The sequence below is a fragment of the Notamacropus eugenii genome, chromosome 5, assembly GCF_028372415.1.
Source record: "Notamacropus eugenii isolate mMacEug1 chromosome 5, mMacEug1.pri_v2, whole genome shotgun sequence".
NCBI lineage: Eukaryota > Metazoa > Chordata > Mammalia > Diprotodontia > Macropodidae > Notamacropus > Notamacropus eugenii.
This window is the reverse complement of record NC_092876.1, coordinates 163,697,258-163,715,753: the sequence shown is the minus strand read 5'-3', so window position 1 is coordinate 163,715,753 and position 18,496 is coordinate 163,697,258. Positions and strand designations below refer to the sequence as shown.

The window sequence follows — 18,496 nt, the reverse complement described above, 5'->3', positions numbered from 1 at the left end:
GGGGGAAGGTGTTTGAAAAAAGAGAGCCCAGCAATGGATATGGATATGGATATGGACAGAGACAGCCCCATGTCCAGAGTCCCTGGTCATATTTTTCCTTTATGGATCAACTTTTTTTTCTGTTTTCCATGAGTTATTTAAAAAGTAGAAGTCTTACAGTAGGACAATTGGGCACTGACTCTAGATCTACCAACATGATATACAGTATCACAGATAAGAGTAGGAACTAACTCAATGTCTAGGGGCTGCCAGCAATAGTTGGTGCCCAAAACCCTTTTGATATTAGAGACACAGGTGGTAGCAAAGATCATTGACTCTCTCAGGCTAGTGATCTCCAAAGGGTGGAGGAGATGGGGGAATGGTATTTTCTATATATGCTCCTTCAGCTTTTACCCTCCTAATCACTCAATTTGGTGTCCTCACGTTGGGTCACAGTGAACCATGGCCAGGGCATCCAGAGCTAGACAGGAACATAGCAATTAGTCGAGTAACCAGGGAAAAAACCAAAAGCTACAGGATATGTTTGCCCAAATAATTTGGGCCTTGGACCTGGGGTTAGGGGAAGAGCTAATTGGAAAAATTTTCCACAATGTGGTACGAAGCCCATTAGGATGCATATATTTTTTTTTTTTGAAAGCAATTTTTTTAAATTAATTTATTTAACTTTTAGCATTCATTTTCACAAAATTTTGGGTTCCACATTTTCTCCCCTTTTGTCCCCTCCCCCACCCCAAAACACCGAGCGTTCTAATTGCCCCTATCTGCCAATCTGCCCTCCCTCCCTCCCCACCCCTTCCCTTTGGAAGGCAAGCAATTCAATATAGGCCAGATCTGTGTAGTTTTGCAAATGACTTCCATAATAGTAGTGTTGTGTAAGAACTAATTATATTTCCCTCCATCCTATCCTGTCCCCCATTACTTCTGTTCTCTCTTTTGATCCTGTCCCTCCCCATGAGTGTTGACCTCAAATTGCTCCCTCCTCCCCATGCCCTCCCTTCCATCCTCCCCCCCACCCTGCTTATCCCCTTATCCCCCACTTTCCTGTATTGTAAGGTAGGTTTTCATACCAAAATGACTGTGCATTTTATTCCTTCCTTTAGTGGAATGTGATGAGAGTAAAGTTCATGTTTTTCTCTCACCTCCCCTCTTTTTCCCTTCACTAAAAAGTCTTTTGCTTGCCTCTTTTATGAGCCATAATTTGCCCTATTCCATTTCTCCCTTTCTCCTCCCAATATATTTCTCTCTCACTGCTTGATTTCATTTTTTTTTTAAGATATGATCCCCTCCTCTTCAGTTCACTCTGTGCACTCTGTCTCTGTGTGTGTGTGTGTGTGCGTGCGTGTGCATGTGCATGTGTGTCTGTGTTATCCCACCCTGTACCCAGATGCTGAATAGTTTCAAGAGTTACAGATATTGTCTTTCCATGTAGGAATGTAAACAGTTCAACTTTTGTAAAGTCCCTTATGACTTCTCTTTGCTATTTACTTTTTCATGCTTCTCTTCATTCTTGTGTTTGAAAGTCAAATTTTCTTTTCAGCTCTGGTCTTTTCATCAAGAATGCTTGAAAGTCCTCTATTTCATTGAAAGACCAATTATTCCCCTGAAGTATTATATTCAGTTTTGCTGGGTAGGTGATTCTTGGTTTTAGTCCTAGTTCCTTTGACTTCTGGAATATCCTATTCCATGCTCTTCCATCCCTTAATGTAGAAGCTGCTAGTTCTTGTGTTATCCTGATTGTATTTCCACAATACTTGAATTGTTTCTTTCTAGCTGCTTGCAATATTTTCTCCTTGATCTGGGAACTCTGGAATTTGGCCACAATGTTCCTAGGAGTTTCTCTTTTTGGATCTCTTTCAGGCAGTGATCTGTGGATTTCTTGAATACTTATTTTGCCCTCTGGTTCTAGAATCTCAGGGCAGTTTTCCTTGATAATTTCATGAAAGATGATGTCTAGGCTCTTTTTTTGATCCTGGCTTTCAGGTAGGCCCATAATTTTTAAATTGTCTCTCCTGGATTTATTCTCCAAGTCAGTTGTTTTTCCAATGAGATATTTCACATTATCTTCCATTTTTTCATTCTTTTGGTTTTGTTTTGTGATTTCTTGGTTTCTCATAAAGTCATTAGCCTCCATCTGTTCCATTCTAATTTTGAAAGAACTATTTTCTTCAGTGAGCTTTTGAATCTCCTTTTCCATTTGGCTAATTCTGCTTTTGAAAGCATTTTTCTCCTCATTGGCTTCTTGAACCTCCTTTGCCAATCGAGTTAGCCTATTTTTCAGGGTGTTATTTTCTTCCGCATTTTTTTGGGTCTCCTTTAGCAGGGTGCTGATTTGTTGTTCATACTTTGCTTGCAAGTCTTTTATTACTCTTCCCAGTTTTTCCTCCACCTCTCTATCACGATTTTGAAAATTGTTTGGGCTCTTTAAGACCTTTTCCCAGAACTTATCCCATTGAGTGGGCTGGGATGTAGAAGCACTGACTTCCGTGTCTTCCCCTGATGGTGAGCACCGCTCTTCCTCATCAGAAGGGAGGGGAGGAGAAACCTGCTCACCAAGAAAGTAACCCTAAATAGTCTTGGTTTTTTTCCCTTTTCTGGGCATTTTCCCAGCCAGTGACTTGAGCTCTGAATATTCTCCTCACACCCACCTCAAATCAAATGCTGCTTCCCAGCCTCAGTGCTTTGGGCGGGGGCAGGGCTGCTTTCAGTGTGAGATTAAGTTCAGATGCTCAGGTTGGGGCAGGGCCACCTCACGGGCTCAGTTCCCTTAAGGGGGTTTATGCAGAGACCTTCAACGATGGATCCAGGCTCCTGCCTGCTTGGGGAGCCCCAGTCTGCTCCCGCCTCCACTGTTGCCTCCCGAGGGGGCCTGAGTTATGGGGGCACCCCACTCCCCTCTCGACCCACCAAAGAGACCCTCTCACCGACCCCTGTCACCTGTGGGTGCAGGGACCTGCGTGGCCACTGGAGATCCTGTCCCTGAAGCCCGCTCGGATCTTTTCCTCTTGGTGCCACGGCCGTGGCAGGGCTGTACTCAGCTCCCAGTCCCGGCGCCCAGTCCGTGGCGCGAAGGACCTTTTGTGAGAGGTTTGCAGGTCTCTCTGGAACAGAAATCTCCCTCGCTCCAATGTTCTGTGGCCTCTGGGTGCAGAATTTGCCGTGAGTTACTTCTTTGTAGATGTTCTATGGGTTGTGGGTTTGGAGCTATGTGTATGTGCGTGTTTCTACTCCGCCATCTTGGCTCCACCCCCAGGATGCATATATTTTAATACATTGAGGATTCATATTTTCATCGGGGTGAGTAGATTTTCAGCATTGCACATTCCAATTTTTCTGTGCTCTTCACAAGTTGTTATGACTCAAAACAAGTAAACAAAAAAGCACCCCCCAAAGCGTTACGTAGTGCTCAGTTTTAGTTGGACTGGTCTGTGAATGACAGATACTTTAGGGACCACATTTGACACTTTCCCCATCTTCATAGGACCTACCAAACTTGTGGTGCAGTGACATAGGTTCATTTAAAAAAATGTTGCTTTATGATTTTTACATAACTGGAACTTCCCTCCTCCAAAGAATCTTTCCCTGAAACAGAGAAAAACAGTTAAGCAAAACAAGCCAATACATTGTTGATACCTTGACTGTAAACTCAATATTCAGCACTCATAGTCTACCCTCTTCTTATCAAGAGGTGACAAGTATATTTCATTTTTCATCCATGTCATGGTAATTACATTAATAATGAATTCTGATGATCTTAGTGGTTGTTTTCCTTTGCATTACTGTGGTCATTGAGTGTCTTGTTCTCTTAGTTCTGATTTCTGTACTGCTTATCATCACATCTTATATTCATTCAATTAAATTAAATTCAGCCTTCTTAAGTATCTCCTATTTTCATGACGCTATCTTAGGGCCTGAGACTATAAAGACAAAAATGGAACCAAGAAACCTTGAATTCTATATTACCTGCAAGTCTTATCAAGTTCCTCTGAATTTCTCCTATTTGCCATTTTCTATGGGATGATATAATTCTATTACATTTATTGGCAAGACCCCTCTTCTGGTTATCTTTCTGTTCATTCCCTAACTGAAAGAAGGAAATTATTGAAAATTATCTTTGGACTTTTTGATCATTGTTCAATATGGAATTCTTTTTAGAGCACTACTGGAGTAAAGAAGAGAAATGGGCTCTTCCACACTTTTTATGTACCCATCTTGATGCACCCAAAGTCCTTGAAAATTTCCATTACTTTAATATATTGGTCAAAGAGTATATACTTTGTTTCCAGTTTTTCATAATTTCAAAAATTGCTGTTCTGAATATTTTGGTAATTTTGGACCTTCCATCTTTGACCTTCTTTAGTTATATAATTCACTGGGCCAAACAATATAAACTAATGTCATAATATATAATCCAGGAAAAGCTTCATGACACAATGAAGCATCAGAGTAGGACTTTAGTGGAATTTTATGTTTCATTCCTCTATTATTTTTATAATCTAAATATTTGAGGCTGGTCCTTTACTAATATTGTAGAAAGAGCACTGTTCAGGAGGTCTGAACTAGTCTCAAATCTACTACTTTCTAGCTGGAAGATTAAGTCAACCTAGCTGAATTCAATTCAACAAATATCTTATTAAGTATCTCTTGTTCATGACACTGTCTTAGAGGCTTAGAGACTAGAAAGGCAAAAATGAAACAAAGGAGCTTATGTTCTATGTTATATTCAAATCATCTCAAGTTCCTCTGAATTCGTCCTATTTGTCATTTTCTATGGGATGATAGAATTCTATTACATTTATTGACAAGATCCTTACCCAGTTTGACTTAACCTTCCTGGGCCTGAGTTAGTTCATCTGTAACTCAGAGATATAACAGAGATAACCTGTTTTAATGTCAGAAAGACTGGGCCAAAAGATCTCTTGAGGTCTCTTCCAGGGGATATTTACAGGAGTAAGACTGTTGACCTTCAAAATTGGTTCCAATATATGAGGGAGACAGCAAGGATTTCTCCAGAGTCTCTTCACCCCCAGCTCTGAAAGAGATCCCTTTGGAAAGGTTGTGTGTTTTGGGGTGGGGGCAGAAAAAAGAAATCGAGGTTTTTACTGAGCATAAAATAGGAAGACAGACTTGTGTTACAGAACAAATAGGGCACATTAAAAAAAATAAAATAAATGACTGTGTTCCTGTTATATAAATAATTAAAAAGGGGAAAAAAAGAGAGGAAGAAAACCCTACGACAGGGTTCTGGGAGGTAATGCCTAATGCATTTCCAGAACATGACTGCTGTGGTCGCCTAGCAACCAGGAGGAGGCGGGTCTGTGAGGCAAGAGGGGCTCCATCCTTCCATCCCTTCCCACCTTCCTTCCCTCGTCACACTCAGGCGGGGGAATGTGTTCGTCTATATGTGTGAGTCCAGGTGGGCAGGTGGTGTAGGAGCTCTCTGCTCACCCCACGCGCTGACGATATCCCGTCGCGGAGGATGAAACTTTGGGGCTTTGAGAAGCTGGACGATGTCATCATGGGGTTCCTGGGTGGGATGTGAGGACTCCCGCCCCATGCCAGTGGGCGAGGGGCAGATCCTGAAGTAGCCAAGCTGCTGGATGCCCTACCCCTGGCTTGGCGAATCGACTCCTGGAAAGTTTGCGGAGACCAGAGAGGAGCAGGCACGCAGCGTCTTTCTGTGCGCCAGGAGGATGCTTTAGTCTCTCCTCTGGCTGACCCGAAGTTTCACTGGCAAGAGTCCACTCTTGGGAGATCAGACTGTCCGAGCCAGGTGTGCCCTGGGTAGCAGCGACCCAAAAGGCGGGGAAACCAGAGCCAGTTCTCGGCAGAACCCAAAGCAGTTGTACTGATGCTTGCTTAACCGAATCACCGACTTGAATTGTTGCGAGTCTTTTTGAGAAATTGTTATTTTATTTTTATTTTCCTCTCTCCTTCCTTCTGCAGACAATGAGTTTGAGGAATCCCCAACAGTGCAGTTCAACCCAGATGAGTTGGGTAAGTTCTTCCCTTGCTGGATGAAGGCATTGTCTTTTTCCTTCCTTGCTTTAATTTCCCCCGGTTACTGACTCCAGAGCTCCAGCGAAGAGCCACTCTGCAAGGACTCCAGACGCCAGGTCAGGAGTTGGGACTGAAGGGAATACTTTGCTATGTGTTGGCATGTCCCGGTCGTTTATGTCAATCACATTGACTTAGCTAAGATATTTCCATTGTGACGTGAGGTGGCATTTTTCTTGGGCATGTAGCTTTTGTGGTTGAACTAAAGTGTCAGGATGTGTGTGTGTGTGTGTGTGTGTGTGTGTGTGTGTGTTAGAGAGAATGCAAATGTTGCAACTCTTTAGAGAATCCACTTCCAGCTCAACACAAAACAAACAAGAACTTCCTCTATCGTTGGCTGCTGAGCCTGCCCTAGAAAGCAGGGACTGTCCATGTCTTTTCTGCAGCTGCCTTACCCAGTACTAAGCCCGCTCTGTAGGCAGGTGTACGACGTATAGGTACTCATTAATTGGAGAGGAGTGAAGGAAGACATCATAGGCTAGAGTTTTGAAGTACAAATTCAGGCGCTGCAATCCTAAAGTGATGTTCTTATGTCTTCCAGTAGCTTATTTCTCATTGTGTTTGTTTTGTGCCAGTCTTTTTTTTTGGACTGAGATTTGGTGTGGTTGAATGAAATATTGTCAAAAGCTGAGCCTTTCCGGTGTTAACTGCAAAGGTATTTTCATTATCAGAGTCCCTAGTGGGTATTGTGTGTGTGTGAGTGTGTGTGTTTGCCCTTCAGGAAACCTTAACTGCTAACAAGCTGGCCTATTCAGAATATTCTCCCTACTCACTTTCCTTGAGGATGAAAACCTTGCTTTCCATGTCCATCCACTTCTTTTCAACCCCTTGCTCTGTTTGAATGGCCTTTATTTATCCTGACATCACCTAGTGGAATCTCACTTCAGGGGATGATTTTCTAATCATTTCTCCGACAGAAAGGCACACAAAACAGGGTTAAAACAGGCATTTTGAGAGACCAGTACAGAGCAGAATCTTGTATTCATTAACTGTCTGAGAAGTTGAGGATCAATCAAATGTTTGCAAATTAAAAAAAAATTTACATGTCCAGGAAAAACATGCTTTAAAAGGAATACTTGGGATAAATCTGCAGGTGAAATAATCATCCTTGATCTTTTTGTCTTTGGTTTGTATAACAAGGAGAATACCTGTAGCTTTCTTTCAGAGCTACTGAGGAGAAAGGCTAAAGCTAGAGATTTTTCTGACCCTGGGCAAATTGTGTTCATGTTGAACAATCCTATGGGGGTGGGGGGAAAGGGAAAAGTCTCTTGGGCAACTATTAGATGTTCAGCTGATCTTTGATTATTAATCATTCCTGGTTGGGGCTCTCCACCTTGCACAAAAGTGATTAATAATTATAAATTATAAGTATAATCAATGATTGGGGGGAATTATTTACTCTGGGAAACATGATGGTATTAGTTCTACATAATCTGCATACGAAGAATGATTTCCATAATTGTGAGGTCTTTGTGTTCCAGCTTTCTCGTATCACTCTGTATTGGTAAATACCAATGGAATTAAAAGAATAGACTAGCTTTAAAGATTCATAGTCTACCTCCTGCCTAGCTGGAGGGCACCTTTCAATAGGAGTCCTTCCCTGCTTTCCCCAATTGAGGAGGGCCCTGCTAGTCATCTCCTCAGTGATTTCTTTTGGGGAGAAGTTGGATTTCTACCGATGAAGATAAACTGGCAGGTACCCAGTTTCACCGTTCCAAAGAACTAGTGTTGTGTTGTAGTAGGGAACATAATTTTAAAAAGGAAATTGCTGTGAACAAAGGTAGGACCTGGTTGTTCGGTAACAAAAGCCATGGTTATATTATGCAACTACTGAGTATTTGGGTATTTGAATCAATTTCTCCATTCAGTGGCTGAGGGAATGATGGCTCTAAAGGGCTAATTCTCCCCCCATCTGAGACCCCTCTTCTCAACAGTTCTTTGATTCAATTCAATTCAACAAACATTTATTTTGCTTACTGTGTCCAAGCCACAAAGAAACATCTTTAGATTGGCTAGAGACTGGTGGCCATCCTAGCAAGTGATTAAATGTTCCCTCAGGACCTGCTCAGACATTCTGGGCACAATTCTAAGGCATTGTCCTTCCCTCCACATGCACCCACAAAGTGTCTCACTAGTAGCTGACCAGCCTTCCAGCCACTGGTAGCTGTTCTTCCTCAGTCTAGATCAGCTCAGACTCATTTCAGATCAAAGCATCAAAAGAAGATAAAGAAATGGTTCCTCTTCTTTCATTGTTCAAGAAACACCTGCTTGCATGCGTGCAGGGGAGAACCAGATTGAATGCGATAGGAAAGTTCTTGCCGTTCTGCCTGTTGATGGCCATAAGATGTTAGGATTCAGCTGACACTTCTCTGCAGACTATTTTACCTTTGAAAATGTGTGAGTACTGGATCAATTGTATTCCTTCTCCAATTTCTCTTGGTGGAGCAAATGAAATAATTTTAGTCCCAAATGTCTTTTGTGGTAGTTGCAATTCAATTAAATAAAAAAATTTAAGTGCCTATTTCAAGGCAAAACACTGTCCTAGGTAGAAATGATACAAATACCAGGGGAAAAAGAGTTTATTTCATCAAGGAGCTTAAATTTAGCTGGGAGAGGGAGAGGAGGTAATAACTAGATGGGTAGAAAATAGATTTGATTGCATAGCTATATTATATATATACTAACATAAATACATCGATGCAGTATCTCATTTGGTACCTGTCTGGATATAGGCTTGAGGTAAAAAGTAAAGCCTACAGAGAAAAAAAAATACTCCCTCTTTCATTTGCCCCCCCCCCCCCCCCCAAACTCTGGAATGTGGGCCTTGCCAGCCAGGACCAACCACACCTTTTTCTCTTCCTACTAAGCAATACCTACTCCTTATTCATTGGCCTCAACTCCACCCCAGGGGTTGGGGGTGGGGGGGTGGGGAAGGAGGAGTAAATGAGTCTGCATGTCCCAACAGCCCAACCTTGTCTAGATATCAAAATGATGCTCTGATTCATTTTTAGCCTGAGGTGAAGGAAGAAAAATTCCCATCCAATTTAGGACTGCCTTTTCAAAAATTTATAAAAGATTAGTACTAATAAAAACCAAAAGATTCTCTCTCTCTCTTTCTCTCTCCCTCATTTGGCTTAGCCCCCAGCCAAGAGAAGGCCTGATAGGGCTAGAACCATGGTCCTTTCTGTATCTCTGTATGAAAACCCGAAAACTTTTGTTCTTCCTGCTATAGCCCTCCTGCTATAGCCCTACAGATCAGCAGAAGTAAAATTTATTGGATTTATCTAACTGGCAAAAGAAATTCAAACTATTTAAATGGAAATTTAAAAACAATTTTACAGAACACAATATTCTTTGGAATCAGCAACTGCCCAACTTGACAGAGAGGGGCAGGAAGGAGACACTTCCACCACAGTCTGGTGAATGTCCCATTTGGGCTATTGAAAAGAGAGAGAGAGAGAGAGAGAGAGAGAGGCAGGCACAGGGATGGAGGGAGAGAGAGAGAGAGACAGAGAGAGATGAAATGAGATGATAGGTAGATGACAGATAAATAGGGAAATAAAGAAGGATAATAGATGATAAATGTTATTGTTATTGCTCGGTCAATTCAGTTGTGTCTGATTCTTTATGACTCAGTTTGGGGCCAAGATGCTGGAGACTTTTGCCATTTCCTTCTCCACCTCATTTTACAGATGAGAAACTGAGGTCAACAGGGTTAAGTGACTTGTCCAAGGTCACACAGCTTGTAAGTGTCTGAGACCAGATTTGAACTCAGAAAGATGAGTCTTCCTGACTCCAGGCCTGGTGCTCTATCCCTGTACTACCTAGCTGCCCAAATGATAAATAAATGGATGATTAGATAGATAGATTAATAAATTTATAGACAGCATTGTTTAGTGAAAAGGTCAAAGAATTTGAAGTCATAGGATCCAGTGCTAATTCTACCTGTATGACATTGGGCAAGTCATTTAACCTCCCAGTGTCTCAGTTTTTTCAAGTGTAAAATGAGAGATTGGAAAAAGATGTTGTCTAACGTCTTTTTTGATTCTATGATCTTACCCTCAGTGACATTGTTAGAGAGTTATGATGAAGATTTAACCATAGGCCATCACCAGGGAACAGGGAGGGGGTTGAAAAGTTTCCATTCGCAGGCAGTAAGAACAATCTCACCAATGGCTTAAGAACAAAAAGTGTGCAAAAGTAGCCACAATTCAACTCCTCTTCATTTTCCTTCCCTTACTCCCATTGTGTAAGGCTTGAATGAGATCTGACCTGTCAACAACAAAGAGATGGGATAGAGGGGGAAAGATCTAAAGGTATCCTGTCAGTTCTTCTGAGATCCCAGTTAGATATCCCAATAAATTTTGACATCCCAATTCTGAGATTCCAATAAATTTTACTTCTGCTGATAATGGCACTGCCTCTTGGACTGTACCTTCTGCTGGAATTCGCAAAGTCCCTCTCCATGGTTCTTTTCTTTGGCATATGTAGTTCCTTTTCTTCTTTTAAAAAATATGTTTATTTCATTAAGTATTTCCTAATTGCATGTAAAATTTTTTTTTGACATTTAATGTTTTAAAAACTTGAGTTTCAAATTCTCTTCTCTCTTCCCACTTCTTCCTCCTCCGTGAGAAAGCAAGGAATTTGATATCAGTTATACACGTTAAGTCATACAAAACATATTTACATGTCAGCCATGTTACAAAAGAAAACAGAAAAAAACCCCAAGAAAAATAACGTAAAAAAGCATGCTTCAACCTGAAATTGATGTACATGCTTAGAGATATAAAATTTCCTCAAATTATTGCTTTGGCTGTATTTCATAAATTTAGTATGTTGTTTCATTGTTATCATTCTCTTTAATGAAATCTTTGATTGCTTTTATGATTTGTTCTTTGACCCACTCATTCTTTAGGATTAGATTAGTTAGTTTCCAATGAATTTTGAATCCTTGCTTCCCTTATTGAATATAATTTTATTGCATTATGTTCTGAAAACTGTGCATTTAATATTTTTGCTTTTCTGTATTTGGTCATGAGCTTTTTATGCCCTAATACTTCATCAATTTTTGTGAAGTTTCCATGGACAACTGAGAAAAAGATATAGTCCTTTCCCTTTGCATTCAATTTTCTCCAAAGGTTTATCATATCTAACTTTTCTGAGATTCTATTCATCTCCTTAACTTCTTTCTTATTTATTTTATGGTCAGATATATCTACCTCTGACAGGGGAAGATTGAGGTCCCTCATAAGTGTAGTTTTACTGTCTATTTCCTCCTGTAAATTATTTAACTTTCCCTTTAAGAATTTGGATGCTATGCCATTTGGTGTATATATAGTTAATACTGTTATTACTTCATTTTCTGTGGTGGCTTCCAGTGAGATGTAGTTTTCCTGCTTATCTCTTTTAATGAGGCTTATTTTTGCTTCTGCTTTGTCTGAGATCACAATGGCTATGTTGCCTTTTTTACTTAAGCTAATATGTAATAGGTTCTGCTCCAGCCACTTATTTTAACTCTGTGTATGTCTCTCTGTTTCAAGTATGTTTCTTGTAAACAATATATTGTTGGATTCTGGTTTTTAATCCTCTTTGCTCTCTGTTTCCATTTTATGGATAAGTTTATCCCATTTGTATTCATAGCTATGGCTACTCAGTATTCCTTCCATACTATATTTCCCCTTTTTATCCTTCTTTCTCTCTCATTTTTACCCTGTCTCTCCTCAAAAGTGTTTTCCCTCTTACCACCACCTCCCCCAATCCATCTTCTCCTTTATTAGCTCCTCACTCTTCTTATTCTCCCAACTTCCCTGTAGGGTAAGATAGATTTCTGTACTCAACTGGATGTGTATGCTATTCCTTCTTTGGGCCAATTTTGATGAGAGTAGGGTCCAAACACTGCCTGCCACCCCACCCAATCTTCCCCCTTACTTTAAAAGCTCTTTCTTTCACAATTCTTTTATATGAGATAATTTTTCCCATTCTATCTCTCCCTTTCCCCTATTCCCAGTACATCCTTCTTTCTCACCTCTTAATTTTATTTTTTTATATCATCCTTGCATAATTATATCACATCTTCTATCTATGTATATATCTTCTAACTGCCCAAATAATCATAAAGTTCTTAGAAGTTACAAGTATCTTCCCAGGTCGGAATGTAAGCAGTTTAATCTTGTCACATATCTTATGATGTCCCTTGCATATTTACCTTTTTATGCTTCTCTTGAATCTTGTCTTGGAAAGTCAAATTTTCTATTTAGCTCTAGTCTTTTCAATAAGAATGCTTGAAAGTGCTCTATTTCATTAAATTTTCACTTTCCCCCTGAATTATTAAAATTAGTTTTGCTGGGTAGGTGAGTCTTGATTGTAATCCTAGTTCCTTTGCCCTCTGGAATACCATATTCCAAACCCTCTGATCCTTTAACAAAGAAGCTGCTAAATCTTGTGTTATCCTGACTGCAGCTCCACAGCATTTGAGTGGTTTTTGGCTGCTTGAAGCATTTTCTGTTTGACTTTGGAGCTCTGAAATGTGGCTATAATATCTTGGGAATTTTTATCTTGGGATATCTTTCAGGTGGATTCTTTCAACTTGGGTTTTATGCTCTAGTTCTAGGATATCAGGGCAGTTTTCCTTGCTAATTTCTTAAAATATAGTGTCATGTTGCCTAATAATTCTTAAATTATCTCTCCTCCATCTGTTTTCCAGGAGAGTTGTTTTTCTCATGATATATTTCACATTTTCTTCTATCTTTTCATTCTCTTGACTTTGTTTTATTGTTTCATGATGTTTCATGAAGTCACTAGCTTCCAGCTATCCAATCCTAATTTTTAAAGAATTATTTTCTTTAGTGAGATTTTTGTACTTTTTTCCATTTGGCCAATTCTGTTTTTTTTTTTTTTATGGCATTATTTTCTTCAGTATTTTTGTGCCTCTTTTACTATGCTGTAAATTGCATTTTAATAATTTTCTTCCTTTGCTCTCATTTCTTAATTTTTTTCTCTACCATTCTGATTTTGAAAATAATTTTTTAGCTCTTCCAGTAATTCTTTTTGGACTTGTGTCCAACTCATTTTTTTCCCCTTAGGGCTTTGCTTTAAGGTGTTTTAACTTTATTTTCTTCTTCTGAGTTTGTGTCTTGATGTTTCCTGTCACTATAGATTTTTTTTTTTTTATGATCAGGTTCTTTGTTTGTTTGTTCATTTTTCAACAACATTCCTGACTTAGAACTTTATGTTAAATTTGGACTCTGTTTCTGGCATGGAGAGTGGAGAAAGACTGTCTCAAGCTGTAGTTTTTTTTACACTGCTGTTTTCAGAGCTAGTTCTGGGGGCTTGGGAGTTTTCAGTCCTTCCAAGGTTGTATGATCTGAGAAGAGTTGTGGTCACTACTTTCCTGGTCTCCACTCTGGTCCTTACCCTGGAAAGGACCTCTGATCTCTTGGGATTGTAACTAGGATTGCTCCTCAGGACCCTCATTCCTTTGGAAACAAAAGCAATACTGGTTCTCAGGATTCTCATTCCCTGCTGACTAAAAATGCTCCTTTCTGCCCTTGTACTATGATCCAGAAGTGGTATAGGCAGTGGAGCTGCCAAATAGTGCCTAGTCCTGTGTCGAGTGCTGGCACAGGGGTCCCTTATAATTTCTTTCCGACCAATTGCCAGGTCCCCAACCTATCTCTGGCTTGAGAGCTCCTGAAATTTCTGCTGCTTTGTTATATAGTTCTATATATTTAATACTGTTATTACTTCATTTTCTGTGGTGGCTTTCAATACACCTTTCAATACACCTAGTCCCATGACTGGTGTTTCATCCGCATGGATTCTGAATCAGCCTCCATCCCTGGGTCACAGATCTCTCTTTCTGATCTCCTAAGTTATCTTGAGCTGAAAGAATATTTCACCCTGACCTTCTGTTGTCTCTGCCACATTTGATTTGAGGTTGTTTGGAGAAGAATCCTGGGAAAGCTTGACTGAGTGCTTGTTTTGCTCTGATATCTTGGTTCCACTACCAGAAATCCTAGTTCCTTTTTCCATGTTTTGCTCACTTAGTTTCTCCTATTCTTTTGGTCCTATGGGATTGTTTGCTTTCCTACCACACAGTGATGAGGGAATTGACAATCAGGAGTTCCCAAAGTTCAGCTGCCTGTCCAATCCAATCAAACCCTGTGAGCTGTCCTCTGTATGAGGAATGAGGAAGGAGGGTGTCCCATGAGGATATTTGCTCTTGGAAAATTACACAAGCTTACTTCCAATGGGACCAGATATACCATGAGAAAAGCTATTCCTGACTTCCTCATTCTGGGAGAGAGCAAGCCCTTCATTAGAATGAAGACTAACATAGTATTTGCGTAACTTCTTTCAAAATAAGGGGAAAAAAGTGTGTTCCATCTTTGTTAAGGATTATGATTTCACTGAAGCTCTGGAATGGTTTTGGACTTGTTTAATTAGAGTATGTAATAAGCTCCATTTCTCCCACCAGGTGGCATCCTTCTTTAATATTAGTGGAAAACTATGAGTAGCCTCCCCTGAACCCAGAAAGCCAGGCTAATTTTGTGATGCCAGGTCATTGGGTGGAGCTTGAAAGGCCAAGGGAAAGTTAGGAGGCATTGATGATAGATATCTCGGATGCAGGAAGGAGGTGGGACAACAGGATATTTGTACTGTCTACCCACCCTTCATCCTGTAAAGTATGAGCCACCCTTCAGACCACTGGACAAATGCCCAGATACCTCCAAGGGCAGTCCAGTTCTGTAGAAGGATTCTACTTTTGTTATGTAGTCTGTGATAAGAACATTTCTCATGAGTAGTGTCTGCAAAGCGTAGTGCTGTGGGAAAGGAGCTGAATTTGGGGTCATAAGGACCTGAGTTCTAGTCCCAGCTCTGCCAAAAACTACTTTTGTGACTTTGGGCAACATGGAAGAAGAGAAGAGGAAGTCAATGTGGGACAATGCTTAACTCTGAATATATCATGTTAACCTAGGATCCGGTTGGATTAAATAACTTCGAAGATCCTTTTAAACTACAGCTGCATGATCATATGATGCCATTGTTAGCCTAATTAGCCTAGGTGACGATCGGGAAGTTCAAGGTGGTGAATGAGATCTCTCCTTTTTATCCACAGATCAACTTATAAGCCATTCCTCTACTCCAAACTTTTCACCGGCTTTCTATTGCCCAACAAGGAAAGCATAAACACCTATGTTTGGTGTTTGAGGTAATTTGCAATCACGTATACTTTTCCAACTTTGTCTCATACTTTGTCTCTTCATTATACTTGGCATTCTAACCAAATTGGATGACTCACTGACCCCCCCATATATGCCCCGTATTTTCCCACATCCATGCTTTGTTCATTCGAGTCAAACGGTAAGCCATCCAGGAAGCCCTCAGACCTGATGCAGCATGTCGTTTGTACCTCTCTTGGTCCTTTATGTGTTGGTTTGTATTATAATTGCTTATGTATGCGTCATTTCCCCGATCTAATCTAGACACTCTTTGAAGTCAGGGAACCTACCTTAGCTAAACCTTGCCAGAACTTGGCACACTGTTTTACATACATCTGATACTTCAAAAATTTTTAAATTGAATTGAAAGCCCAAAGAGGCATGGAAAGCTAAGACAAATCACTATTTTTAACTCCACATTTATATCCAGGTAAAGAGCAGCATTATAGGATTTAGATCTAGAAAGGACTTGAGAGATTTCTTGTCCAGTCCCGTCATTTACAGATTGGGTAGGTGGAACCCTGGTAGAGACTAAGTGACTTGCCCAAGGTCAGACAGGTAGCTAGTTAGTCTTCGACTGGGACCCTGATCTTCTGATTGAATCTAAGAGTCTTTCCTTTGCATTACACTAGGAAACTACATCCTGAGAAAACTTTGGGGAAAGGAAAAATGAGCTAGACTGATATATCTAATTAGATTTGAAAGGAAAGGAAGAGGTCTGCCTATCTAAAAGCAGCCTTTTCATTACCCAGTAAGTGACTGCAATTCTTAACAATTAGTACTGCTCAATATTTAGTATTACTCTTCTTACTGAAAGCACCTGGTTTTCTGAAAATTAAATGCTGTTGCTCTGTGCTGAGAAGATTAAGGTATTAGCCGTTTAACAGCTGAGCACCGAACCTGGGAATTATGAGTCTTACTTCTGTTACTAATTTGTGTGTCCCTTTAGCAAGTCACTCAAATAATCTCATCTGTAAAATGGAAATAACAGTATTTGCCCTGCATACCTCATAGGAAGTTTGTAAGAATTAAAGGTGAGGAGAGAAAGCTGAAAATGCAAGATGAAATTATTATCACATCAGCACCAGTTAATTTATCCAATTAGCTCTTCCTTTATAAGAGACTGGCACAGTTTGATGTTACAGAGGGAAAGGGCTGTTTCACAGATGACACTGGTGAAGATGCTCTCAGGTAGAGTCTGGGGTTCTGGAGGGGGAGGAACCTTCAGATGTTGCCAGATGTTGAAGGGGAAAAGATGGAAGAAGAAAAGAGGGACTCAAAGTAGGACAGTACTTATCTCTGAATACATCATGTTAACCTAGGACCAGCCTGCGTAATAGAGCATTTCCAGGCTAATAGACCCCAATTGCCCCCCTGGAAACTACAGCCTAGGGAGATGGTTCAGTCAGGGCTCTATGGATCTCTTCTACTCAAAGTGATGTGAACATATCTGTAAAATGAGAGGGTTGGACTACATACTCTTTTAGATCTCTTCTAGCTCTGTGGCTCAGTGGAAAGAGAGATTTGGAATCAAAGAACCTAGGCTCAAACCCCAGCTCTGTTACTTAAAAGCATGTGACCTTAGACAAATTCCCTAACTGATGGGCCTCCATTTTCTCATCAATAAAATTGAGGTGTTGGACTTCTGAGGTCCTCTTCAGTTCTAAATGTATGATCATAACATGATAAAACTGATATTTCATACATGACTTTGACATTCACCACCCACTTTATATGCATTACTTCATGTTCCCTAAGGTCCACAGCCCTCTAAATGAGCTATTACTCCTGAGGTCATTCTGTACCTGCCCCAGGCAAGTCACTTAACCTCCTTGGGCCTCAGTTTCTTTGTCTGTAGAATGAGGGGTTTGGACTCAGTGGCATTTGAAATTTCTTCCAGTTTTAGAACTTTGATCTATGGATTTGTTCCTTGGAGCCTGGGTCAGGATGAAACTGACCTCCAGAGGTGAGGAAATTAAGGAGTCATTCATCCAGATGTTCATCCAGTGTACACTGGTATCTTTTTTAAATCAGCATTTAAAAAAATACTATCTTATGTTTTTTCTAATTACACGTAAAGATAACTTTTAACATTCTTTTTTAAATAAAATTTTGAATTCCAAATTTTTCCCTCACTCTTCCACTCCCCACTCCCTAAGATGACAGGCAATTTTATATAAGTTACATAGATACAATCACGTAAAACATATTTCCATATTTGTCATGTTGTGAAAGAAGAAAAAAAGAAAAAAACACAAAAAAGTGAAAATAGTATGCTTTGCTCTGCATTCATATTCCATCAATTCTTTCTCTGGAGGTGGATAGAATTTTTCATTATGTGTCTTTTGTAATTGTTTTGGATCATTGTGTTGCTGAGAAGAGCTAAGTCAATCACAGTTGATCATCATACAATGTTGCTGTTATTGTGTACAATACAATGGTTCTGTTCACTTCACTTTGCATCAGTTCATATGTCTTTTCTGAAATCAGCTTGCTCATCTTTTCTTATAGCACAATAGTATTCCATTACATTCATATACTACAACTTGTTCATCCATTCCCCAATTGATGGGCATCTTCTCGATTTCCAATTCTTTGCCACCACAAAAAAACTGCTATAAATGTTTTAAATTTTATTTATTTTTAACCAATTAATTTTAAACTTAAATACACAATAGGAAAAGAAAAAGAAACATATTATAAACTAAATATTAAAACTTAAATACAAAATAAGAAGAAAAGCATTGCCATGTGCACAGCAGAGTACAAGAGAGGATTCAAAATATACAGCAATAAATTTCCATTTCAAGAAGGCTTATAGAATACTCTGCACTTGTGCTTAAAGATGTCTGCTTTTCTTTTCTTCCCTGTAGATATTTTTTGTTCTCTGCTGTGTACCTTTTTACTTTGTTCCTTTCCCTCTTCTTCCCTGTCTTCTCCCCCAAGAAGGTACAATTAAACTCAGATATTTTATATACATACACAATATACATATATACATGTACACACATATATGTATACACTTACAAACATACATACATACATATATACACATATACACAAAAAGATACATACTTGCATGTACACATACATAAGTGCACTTACATAATATACTTACATATATATACTTACATATTTATTATCATAGTCCTATATAGACATATACATTCATGTGCATCTATGTAAGACCATATTATACCTATTTGTCCTCTGTTTCTCTG

At 39.7% G+C, this 18,496-nt stretch overlaps 1 protein-coding gene and 1 long non-coding RNA gene across 6 annotated transcripts in view; one reads left to right on the top strand and one right to left on the bottom strand.

The window, feature by feature from the left end:
• AMOTL1 (angiomotin like 1) overlaps window positions 1–18,496 on the top strand; it is a 254,288-nt gene that overhangs the window by 41,770 nt on the left and 194,022 nt on the right. For 2 of the 4 annotated variants that reach the window (XM_072611308.1, XM_072611307.1), the window contains exon 2: window positions 5,944–5,994. In XM_072611308.1, coding sequence (XP_072467409.1) covers window positions 5,944–5,994 — 51 coding nt within the window. Of the gene's footprint in view, window positions 1–5,384; window positions 5,404–5,736; window positions 5,771–5,943; window positions 5,995–18,496 lie in introns of those variants that run through there. The other 2 variants (XM_072611309.1, XM_072611314.1) reach the window with 2 other exon arrangements.
• LOC140505394 (uncharacterized) lies at window positions 3,393–6,296 on the bottom strand. Of its 2 annotated transcripts, none has more exons than XR_011967486.1 (2): window positions 5,355–6,296; window positions 3,393–3,579 (listed from the first exon to the last, which is right to left on the bottom strand). It is a non-coding gene; the product is annotated as an uncharacterized lncRNA (long non-coding RNA). The 2 variants fall into 2 exon arrangements; XR_011967487.1 differs by having other exon boundaries at window positions 5,446–6,296.